This window comes from Teleopsis dalmanni, chromosome X (genome assembly GCF_002237135.1).
Source record: "Teleopsis dalmanni isolate 2A chromosome X, ASM223713v2, whole genome shotgun sequence".
NCBI classification, from domain to species: Eukaryota; Metazoa; Arthropoda; class Insecta; order Diptera; family Diopsidae; genus Teleopsis; species Teleopsis dalmanni.
Window position 1 is genome coordinate 98436679 of NC_051848.1, and position 12514 is coordinate 98449192.

General features: G+C 29.2%; 1 protein-coding gene across 1 annotated transcript in view; it reads left to right on the forward strand.

Annotated features, from left to right (window-relative positions):
- LOC119688786 overlaps nucleotides 1-12514 on the forward strand; it is a 42098-nt gene that overhangs the window by 28667 nt on the left and 917 nt on the right. The window contains exons 2-4 of the mRNA XM_038103451.1: nucleotides 7453-7557; nucleotides 7728-7811; nucleotides 7916-7993. Of these exons, the coding sequence (XP_037959379.1) occupies nucleotides 7453-7557; nucleotides 7728-7811; nucleotides 7916-7993 (267 nt within the window). The remainder of the gene's footprint in view (nucleotides 1-7452; nucleotides 7558-7727; nucleotides 7812-7915; nucleotides 7994-12514) is intronic.

Consider the following 12514-nt stretch of genomic DNA (forward strand, 5'->3'; position numbering starts at 1 on the left):
TCCAAATACATATATATGTTTCATGGTTCAATGTAAATGTAATTTATTATTGTTTTTATGTAATGTATACCTTAATATTAATTACAATGTATTTATATGTATAGTTCCCCGATGATGACTATAGATTATAGTCGAAATATTGGACAATAAAAATCTTATAAAACTAAATAATAAATTTTATTTTTTTTTTTTAAAAATATCATTATTTAATAACTGACCAATTAGCCCGTGAAATAATTATTTTTAAAAAAAATTTTCTTTTGGTCATTAAAACATTTAATTATTATATATTATTTATATTACAGAAAGCGGGGGACTTACACAGGAACTTCTCCAATATTTATATGCCAGCAAAAACATCACATACCGGAAAAACGATAAAAGACGCCCACGCCCAGTCACGCCCGAAGGTAAGCGATTAAGTATTAACATATTTATTTCTTAGAAATTTCGTTATATATATATATTTTTTTAAATTTGTATAAGTATTGTCAAAGAGTATATAAACATAGAGTGTGCATGTCGAACAAAATATCAGTCAGAAAAATTTTGTTCTACTGGTTTTGTAACAACGGTAACAACGTTTGTTCTACAACGGTTTTAATAGCAGCTACAACAGTTCTGCTAAAAACTTGTGTTGCAAGTTTTACTCTCATTTTTTCAAAGAGTTGGGAATATATGTTCCCAAGTATTAAAATCACACTTACTAAAACTATTTCGCAAGGATTTTATCAAGTGTGGGAAATCAAAGAAGCAATAAACTTTTAAATTATTATGAAAAAAGTATGGATTGTGGATTCCAGCACCAGAGATGGAATTACACATTTTCTGTTTGAAGACCCTCGATCATATATTAGTTCACGAATTTTTAAACCAATTTCATTTAAATTATTTAAATTTTCGAATACAATGTTTGAAAGGCATTCACCTGATAATCCATTGCTGGAATAAAAATAATTAGAAATAAATAACCATTTCATCGAAAAACATGACAGCAATCGATAAAGAAAGATTTCTTTTAAATTTTGACTCTTATTTTGCACGAAATGAAAAGCACTATTTTTGAAGACAGGTTGAAGTGATTTATTAGGCGCCCACCAATTAATAGTACAAGGGTGTGGTAAGTTATAAAATTAGTAGGAACAATTTTATAGAAAAACCTAGATATATTTTTTTGATGTCGAAGATAGAAGTAAAAAAAGCCATAAAAATATGGAAGAATTTTGCGAATTGTCACTTTTAAAATTTTACTGTTAATAAAATTTAAACATATAAAAGAGAAAGAATCAAATCGAGCTAGGGTGATTTCATTTTTTTGCTTAGAAGGAAAAGAACTAGAATGCATGCTTAAGAAGTACTTAAGAAGTTAACATAAAGTATGTTATAGTTAAGTATATATTAAGAAAATGACTATGACTTTTATAAATATATAGTGACGAAATTATAAGTATATTAAATCCACTCTGATGAGTCTGGGTAGTTCCCAGACGAGTCAGTGGAAACTGATAGTGGACAGATACTTTGGTTTCCGTAAGTAGTTACCCCATTTTTGAACAGACGATTTGTCGACAATTATAGAATAATAACAATTCATGTTATTTTTATATTTTTTTAATATATATATTTTAAGATTACTTTCATTTTTATTACTTGAATCTATATTTTATTTTATTATTTGAGTTTATTTCATTATTCCTTAATGTTATATTATGTGTGGGTAGATTATGCTATCGATAATCGACAGATTTAGGGATACTTAGGTTTGTGCTATTTGCGGTGATTAGCCATCACTGTGTCCGGTATTTTGTCATTGCACATTATACTTAGGGCATCGTAGGATGCCCTGGGACAATGAGACAAAAAGCAATACGAGGACAAGCAGGTGATAGCGAATGTAAAAAAATTTTTTAAATTGCGGTGACATTCTCAGGTGTTGAAGAGAGTGGAGTTAAATTGTTAGAGAGCAGTGATATGATATGTTTTATCGATTGCCACTTGAAATACTTTTTCCGTACCAAAATTTGTTAAAAAATATACCATTTGTGTGAAGAAAAGGTGCATTTTTATTCTGTTTTATTCTAATAAGATAATACAGTTTATATAAACTGTACAGAAGATATACAACAGTACAAGTCTTTTTATGCATAACAATTTTATTATTTTAATAATCTAATCCGATCTTTTGCTGACCATACATAGTGCATATCTTTTTTTATCAAATAATTCTTTGCTTAATATAATACTCTTTAAGGTCTTAAAAGACAATTCCGTCGAATATTTTGTGAACTTTTGCGACCCCCATATTTTTTCTAAATCAATACATAAAATTATATTAGTTTCGTAGTGCCCAGTTGCATTTATAAATAATTTTAATTGGATAATATAATACTGCGTTTCCACTTCTTACTTAGTAAGTCATATAGTAAGATTTGCGTTGACATTATCACAAGTTACTTAAGGAATAGGAAAGACCTTTTATGTGTCAAAACGTTCTGGTTTTAGAGCTTTTCTGTGTTTACATTTTAATTGTAAACAGAAGACATTAAATTTCATCTGTGGAAAGTGCAATACTACCTGAAAATAAATCAGCATGGAAAACGCTGAAAATTTAAATAATTTAATTTATAATATTTGTAATATTATTCACAATATGAATGGAGCAGTTGTTGCATATAGAAGAAAAAAATTTCAATGATTTATAAAAAAATACAATGTAATAAATTAATTTTTTTATACAATATAACAAATAAAATTTTTTATTTGCATTCCAGTCAGAAGACCAGAGTAACCTAATAAAAATTATAATTTAAATTAATTAATTTTTAATTATAATTTAAATTGTTTAATTAAAACGTCGATTTGTGGTGTTCAATATATATGATATTATTTTAAATTATGAAAATATATCATTCCCTAAAATAAGATTTTGATTATTCAGAATATATATAGTGTCATTTTTTTAGGATTGTTATTTATTAACAAAAATTAATGACGATTAAACGATTAAACGAAGAATGGGATTTCTGCGTTATATACGAACATAATCAAATACTTAGATATTATAAATGTTTAGGTTTTAATCATATAGCAGTTAAATAACATATGCAGCAGTAGTTTGGGGTGTCCAGAGATATAAAGAATCACAAAAATTACAAACGAATTATATTAAACGTGCCTTTAATTTACCAATAAACACACCGAACTATATAATACATTTGGAAACTGGATTACCGTCGTTATATATAAACACGCTTAGACAGCATTTCAACTATATAAATCGAATACTAGATTTAAAGGAAAGTCATCTAAAATAGTATCTACTAAGTAATTTCTAAGCAATAAACCCTATTTTTCAAAAACTGAATGGATATGGCAACAGAACTAAATTAACTCTTACAAATTGAAGCGAAAACAATTTGAATACGCTGCGAGAACCAGCCTAACGAGATTAACGTACATTGAACTAAATTACGACTGGAATGATAATAACTATTTCAATGCCAAGTACAAACCGTGGTTTATAAAAAATACTAATCTTCATTGAGACCTTTATCGCGGTTGTGGCTCTGAAAACGAGGAGGAAACATGTTTTCTATCTCATGTGTCAGTGCCCATCTTTAGATAGGCCAAGATCAAAAATCTTGGGGCCGATCTGACTGAGCTGTCATCCTGCAATGTTAGGGACCTAACCAGATTCTTATAATTGTCGGGTTAATTTTTCTTCACCTAAATGTCGAAGTCGTTGCCTTTTTCGGCGTTGGAAGTATACTGATCACCTTGTCTATGTACGAACCAACGCTATACCTGCTGTAACACAACGGGCCATTATTTTGAGTCCAAGTGGGCTTTCTTGGTATACAAGACCGCCACTCTAACCTAACCTAACCTAAAGACTTGGTCGTACCAACAGTAATAGAAAAAGCTACTCAATGTAGCCGTCAGTACCTTTTAAAGTTAGAAGATCACCCTAACCAACAGCTTATAAGTTCCTGCTGAACAAAGGCCACAAACATTTAAAAAAGGAGGACTCCATCAACACCTGCTAACTTTACTTAATTTTTATTTAATTAAAAATATTAAAAATTTTATATGATTAAATTAAATGTGATTTTTAATTTTATTTTAATTTTAATTTAGTTTTAATATTAATTTTCAACCTAATTTTATTTTAAATAATTTAATAACTCAATACTTTTTTTCAAAGCAACGACCTAGGGAAAAAAAAATTTAGTTTTAAGACTAAAGTTTAAATTATACAAATCATTATTTAAAAAGAAACATAGAACTCTAAAATAAACATCCAAATGTGTCACATCAAGCTCGTGTCACTGCCCAACAACAGCCCAAATTTCATTAGATCGGAGAGGAAATGCGCATTCTCGCATGGGCGGAAGACTTAGTTAAGAGTGGAGTTCGTTTCATGGTATGAGAAAAGACACGTTGGCGGCAGTACTTAGTCCAATAATATGGTGCGGGAAATTATCTACCATCCACAGGGACTCGAGAACAATATTCATTCCTAAAAAAGCAAACAGTTCCGATCCAAGTGAATACAGATCAATTACTGTCCCGTCTATTCTAGCAAGACTTCTTAATTAAGTTCTTGCCGGATAAATTTCCATTCCACTCCAAACAACGGGCCTTCATCCTTTCCGATGACTGTACTGACAACACAACACTTTTTGACATGCTGCTAAGAGACCACCATCAAAGTCATGTAGCTTGTCACAATGCCAGTCTTGACGTAAGTAAAGCCTTTGACTCCATCTCGCACAAGAGCATTGAAGTTGTACTCAACTACTACGGGCTCAATAAAAAATTCGATGAGTTTGTTGGTGCCCTGCTTTAAGAGTCAACAACTGTACTGTGAGGCAAAGGCTAGATCGACAATACCCTGGTTCCAGAGAGATGTGTTAAACAAGGCAACTCTCTATCATCTTTGCTTTCTAATATTGTTGTAACCTCAATCACCTCTGCTTTTCAATATTGTTGTAAACCAGCTCCTGGGAACTCTGCCTAAAGAAGTCGGCTCAACCATTGGTGATTTTTGCTTAAATGCTATGGCATTTGCAGATGATCTTATCTTAATTGGTAGGAGACCTGTGGGGCTTCAACTGTTAATAGACAGCTCTTCTTCTTTTCTGGAATAGTGCGGTATGTCTATAAATACAGCGAAGAGATTTACCATTAGCATTGAAGCCAACGCTAAAAGGAAAATTACGATAGTAAATACCAACAGAGTTTTCACTGTCGGTCAGCACACGATTCCGTCTTTAAATAGATCAGAAACATGGCGATATTTTGGGGTAATATTTACTCCAGAGGGTAGAATATTGTTCATGCCCAAGGATGAATTGATTTCTAAGTTAAACAGGCTACAAACTGAGAGCAATCCTGGTACCTCAATTGTATCATAAGATTGCTCTAGGTAACATAACAAACAGTTGTCCAAATAAAACTAACGGCATCATCAGAAATACAGTGCGAACGTGTCTTCGTTTACCGTCAGATACAGTCATATCCTACTTTCATACTCCAGTGAATAGTGGTGGTTTGGGTGTACCCGCTCTACGATGGGTCGTTCCCCTACTTCGCGTAAAGAGATTATCAAATCTCAAAATCCCCTTGTTTAGATTCTTGCGTGACAGCAAACACATTAGTCGCAATTGAGGTCTCAAAGACCGTAAAGCGACTACGTATGAATGGAAACCAATATCGATAAAATGTAGACTGGTAAATTACATACAACAATCGATGGTTTAGGGTTATCAGATTGTCACTACCTACCACAAACAAACAGGTGGATACGCAAACCGACAAAGCTGCTGAAAGGGAAAGACTATCTCAATTCTGTAAGACCACGCATTAATGCTTTACCATCTAGATCAAGAATTTCTAGCGGTATGGCAGCATAGAATAGAACCTGCAGAGCTGACTGCCAATGTCCTGAAACCCTCAATCACATCTTACAGCAATGCCATCGTACGCATGGTCCCAGAATTGCACGTCATGATGCCGTGGTTAAAAATACCATATAAAAAGTAATTTGGAAAACAGACACTTACTAATATCAATCGAGTCAACTTTTCAATTACCAAACGGTACTACCGTAAAACCCGACATTGTGGCATGCAAGAATGGAATCTTAATGTTCACGATATGGATAAGGTACGTAAATATGATAGGGAAGACCTCAAAACTCTTCTTCATCATAGATACAGTGCCGAGGACGCTAAATGTTGTAGAATCACTCTTAATTGGCGCGGCGTATAGACCAAACGTTCCGCGAATACATTGCTTAACTCAAAAATGATAAAGAAATAAGATCTAGCAGTTATCAGTACAAGAGTGATCATAGGTTGGTTTGCAGGTTTTACCACCTTTAACCACAACACATTGGTCTGCGCTGGTATTGGGTAGCAATATCTGCTTCTTAGCTATTTTTGGGGTGACGCTACCCGCAAATCGAGGTGTAAAATCCAGGAAGGTTTTAGTGAGTAAGAATCTCACATTACCAGACACTCTTCGTCTAGTGTCTATGTAAGGTTTCCCCTTGTGGAAAAAAAAAATAATAGCCAAATGCCTCGTCATCTAATTAGTGACGCACATGAATGGATTAACGAGATTTCTTCTGTCCTTTGTCCTTATCTTTTGTTTATTTTTGAGAGTTGATCAGTGTGGACCTTGAGAATAAAATTAGTCTCAAGATAATTTTGTATAAATACAGAACACTGTTGTAAATAAAATCAGTCTTAAGATTCAATCATTCGAATAAATTTCAATGATTTTACAGAAACAAATAAAGTGTGTTTCTATTATTAATATTTAAAAACATAATTGGCGCAGTCGGTAATCGAGTCTAATCGACTCTTTATGAACTTTTAAAATCTAATTTTTAACTAAATAAAATAAAAAATTTGAACAAATAAAAAAAAAAAAATTTTTTATCCGCTTCAAGAATTTTTAGAAAGCGTGGAAAATACAATGTTACTATGTTCGGATAATCCTGAACTTCAACAATTCGGACTGATGATTGTAACCACAGAGAAATTGCAAGGAGATGCAAAGAGATGTGTTCAACTTATGGGATATAAGCCAACGTGGGAAGCGATTAAAATCAAATTAACAACTCATTTCCGGCCCAGGAAAAACTACATGACGGTAATGGACGAGAGCAAAAATCAAAGGTAAATAATTTAAGAGAACTACTTAATAAAATCGAAAAAATTAATTCTGAATTATATCAAATATATCAATATGATAAAGAAAAACCTGAAAACTTCAGTCCAGTAAATAACGAAAAAAATTTAATTGCTAGAGTTAGTAGTATGCTCTGCGGTAGTTATAGATCCTAGATATAGATCGACAACAAAAGTAGTTTAATTGAAGTAATAAACAATAATAATATTCTGTGCTTTGGGCTGTACTTATTATATACTATTTATATTATAGAAAGCATTGAACGATTTAAATTGTCGGCTGAAAATTTGGAACGTTTGCGGAGCAGTGAAAATATAACGTTCCGAAGAAACGACAATAGACGTGTTCATGATAAAGGTAAAACTTATATCTATTATTTTTTATTATTATTTATCTTTATTTTTAATTCATTTTAAATTTGTAGGGAATAGTTATACTAATGCCTCTCATTCTAGTTGTTAATGTTTATTTAGTCCATATTATTATTATTTATTATTTATTATTATTATGTATTATTTATATTATAGAAAGCATTGAGAATTTGGAACGTTTGAGGACCAGCAAAAATATAACGTTCCGCAGGCATGATAGGAGACGTGTTGATGATACAGGTAAAATTTATATTAAATTGTTAGATTAGAGAAAGAATATACATGAATCTTTTAATATAACATTTTTATATTAATAATAATGTTCTCTTTTGTTTTGTTTTTAGAAACAGACTGTGAGGAAAGACGGACTAATCCGGTAATATTATCGGTAGAAATGCTTGTACCGGCAGTTATGCGCGAAGGTAAGCGATTAAGTATTAACATATTTATTTCTTAGAAATTTCGTTATATATATATATTTTTTTAAATTTGTATAAGTTTTGTCAAAGAGTATATAAACATAGAGTGTGCATGTCGAACAAAATATCAGTCACAAAAATTTTGTTCTACTGGTTTTTTAACAACGGTAACAACGTTTGTTCTACAACGGTTTTAATAGCAGCTACAACAGTTCTGCTAAAAACTTGTATTGAAAATTTTACGCTCATTTTTTCAAAGAGTTGGGAATATATGTTCCCAAGTATTAAAAACAACATATATTTTTCATATATATATGTTATTTTTATGATTCTTATAGTGAAAGTATTGTATATATTCCAAATACATATATATGTTTCATGGTTCAATGTAAATGTAATTTATTATTGTTTTTATGTAATGTATACCTTAATATTAATTACAATGTATTTATATGTATAGTTCCGCGATGATGACTATAGATTATAGTCGAAATATTGGACAATAAAAATCTTATAAAACTAAATAATAAATTTTATTTTTTTTTTAAAAAAATATCATTATTTAATAACTGACCAATTAGCCCGTGAAATAATTTTTTTTAAAAAAAATTTTCTTTTGGTCATTAAAACATTTAATTATTATATATTATTTATATTACAGAAAGCGGGGGACTTACACAGGAACTTCTCCAATATTTAAATGAAAGCAAAAACATCACATACCGGAAAAACGATAAAAGACGCCCACGCCCAGTCACGCCCGAAGGTAAGCGATTAAGTATTAACATATTTATTTCTTAGAAATTTCGTTATATATGTATATTTTTTTAAATTTGTATAAGTATTGTCAAAGAGTATATAAACATAGAGTGTGCATGTCGAACAAAATATCAGTCAGAAAAATTTTGTTCTATTGGTTTTGTAACAACGGTAACAACGTTTGTTCTACAACGGTTTTAATAGCAGCTACAACAGTTCTGCTAAAAACTTGTATTGAAAATTTTACGCTCATTTTTTCAAAGAGTTGGGAATATATGTTCCCAAGTATTAAAAACAACATATATTTTTCATATATATATGTTATTTTTATGATTCTTATAGTAAAAGTATTGTATATATTCCAAATACATATGTATGTTTCATGGTTCAATGTAAATGTAATATATTATTGTTTATGTAATGTATATCTTAATATTAATTACAATGTATTTATATGTATAGTTGCCAGATGATGACTATAGATTATAGTCGAAATATTGGACAATAAAAATCTTATAAAACTAAATAATAAATTTTTTTGGTTTTTTAAAAAAATATCATTATTTAGCCCGTGAAATAATTATTTTTAAAAAATTTCTTTTGGTCATTAAAACATTTAATTAATATTATATTATTTAATACACAAAAGCGGGGGACTTACACAGGACTTCTCCAATATTTAAATGCCAGCAAAAACATCACATACCGGAAAAACGATAAAAGACGCCCACGCCCAGTCACGCCCGAAGGTAAGTGATTAAGTATTAACATATTTATTTCTTAGAAATTTCGTTACATATGTATATTTTTTTAAATTTGTATAAGTATTGTCAAAGAGTATATAAACATAGAGTGTGCATGTCGAACAAAATATCAGTCACAAAAATTTTGTTCTACTGGTTTTGTAACAACGGTAACAACGTTTGTTCTACAACGGTTTTAATAGCAGCTACAACAGTTCTGCTAAAAACTTGTATTGAAAATTTTACGCTCATTTTTTCAAAGAGTTGGGAATATATGTTCCCAAATTAAAAACAACATATATTTTTCATATATATATGTTATTTTTATGATTCTTATAGTGAAAGTATTGTATATATTCCAAATACATATGTATGTTTCATGGTTCAATGTAAATGTAATTTATTATTGTTTTTATGTAATGTATACCTTAATATTAATTACAATGTATTTATATGTATAGTTCCGCGATGATGACTATAGATTATAGTCGAAATATTGGACAATAAAAATCTTATAAAACTAAATAATAAATTTTATTTTTTTTTTTTAAAAATATCATTATTTAATAACTGACCAATTAGCCCGTGAAATAATTATTTTTAAAAAAAATTTTCTTTTGGTCATTAAAACATTTAATTATTATATATTATTTATATTACAGAAAGCGGGGGACTTACACAGGAACTTCTCCAATATTTAAATGAAAGCAAAAACATCACATACCGGAAAAACGATAAAAGACGCCCACGCCCAGTCACGCCCAGTCACGCCCGAAGGTAAGCGATTAAGTATTAACATATTTATTTCTTAGAAATTTCGTTATATATGTATATTTTTTTAAATTTGTATAAGTATTGTCAAAGAGTATATAAACATAGAGTGTGCATGTCGAACAAAATATCAGTCAGAAAAATTTTGTTCTATTGGTTTTGTAACAACGGTAACAACGTTTGTTCTACAACGGTTTTAATAGCAGCTACAACAGTTCTGCTAAAAACTTGTATTGAAAATTTTACGCTCATTTTTTCAAAGAGTTGGGAATATATGTTCCCAAGTATTAAAAACAACATATATTTTTCATATATATATGTTATTTTTATGATTCTTATAGTGAAAATATTGTATATATTCCAAATACATATATATGTTTCATGGTTCAATGTAAATGTAATTTATTATTGTTTTTATGTAATGTATACCTTAATATTAATTACAATGTATTTATATGTATAGTTCCCCGATGATGACTATAGATTATAGTCGAAATATTGGACAATAAAAATCTTATAAAACTAAATAATAAATTTTATTTTTTTTTTAAAAAAATATCATTATTTAATAACTGACCAATTAGCCCGTGAAATAATTATTTTTAAAAAAAATTTTCTTTTGGTCATTAAAACATTTAATTATTATATATTATTTATATTACAGAAAGCGGGGGACTTACACAGGAACTTCTCCAATATTTAAATGAAAGCAAAAACATCACATACCGGAAAAACGATAAAAGACGCCCACGCCCAGTCACGCCCGAAGGCAAGCGATTAAGTATTAACATATTTATTTCTTAGAAATTTCGTTATATATGTATATTTTTTTAAATTTGTATAAGTATTGTCCCAAAGAGTATATAATACATAGAGTGTGCATGTCGAACAAAATATCAGTCACAAAAATTTTGTTCTACTGGTTTTTTAACAACGGTAACAACGTTTGTTCTACAACGGTTTTAATAGCAGCTACAACAGTTCTGCTAAAAACTTGTATTGAAAATTTTACGCTCATTTTTTCAAAGAGTTGGGAATATATGTTCCCAAGTATTAAAAACAACATCTATTTTTCATATATATATGTTATTTTTATGATTCTTATAGTAAAAGTATTGTATATATTCCAAATACATATGTATGTTTCATGGTTCAATGTAAATGTAATTTATTATTGTTTTTATGTAATGTATACCTTAATATTAATTACAATGTATTTATATGTATAGTTCCCCGATGATGACTATAGATTATAGTCGAAATATTGGACAATAAAAATCTTATAAATAAATCTAAAATTTTTTTTTTTTTTAAAAATAATCATTATTTAATAACTGACCAATTAGCCCGTGCAAAATTATTTTTAAATAAAAATTTCTTTTTGGTGCATTCAAACATTTAATTATTATATATTATTTATATTACAGAAAGCGGGGAACTTACACAGGAACTTCTCCAATATTTAAATGCCAGCAAAAACATCACATACCGGAAAAACGATAAAAGACGCCCACGCCCAGTCACGCCCGAAGGTAAGCGATTAAGTATTAACATATTTATTTCTTAGAAATTTCGTTATATATGTATATTTTTTTAAATTTGTATAAGTATTGTCAAAGAGTATATAAACATAGAGTGTGCATGTCGAACAAAATATCAGTCAGAAAAATTTTGTTCTATTGGTTTTGTAACAACGGTAACAACGTTTGTTCTACAACGGTTTTAATAGCAGCTACAACAGTTCTGCTAAAAACTTGTATTGAAAATTTTACGCTCATTTTTTCAAAGAGTTGGGAATATATGTTCCCAAGTATTAAAAACAACATATATTTTTCATATATATATGTTATTTTTATGATTCTTATAGTGAAAATATTGTATATATTCCAAATACATATATATGTTTCATGGTTCAATGTAAATGTAATTTATTATTGTTTTTATGTAATGTATACCTTAATATTAATTACAATGTATTTATATGTATAGTTCCCCGATGATGACTATAGATTATAGTCGAAATATTGGACAATAAAAATCTTATAAAACTAAATAATAAAGTTTATTTTTTTTTTAAAAAAATATCATTATTTAATAACTGACCAATTAGCCCGTGAAATAATTATTTTTAAAAAAAATTTTCTTTTGGTCATTAAAACATTTAATTATTATATATTATTTATATTACAGAAAGCGGGGGACTTACACAGGAACTTCTCCAATATTTAAATGAAAGCAAAAACATCACATA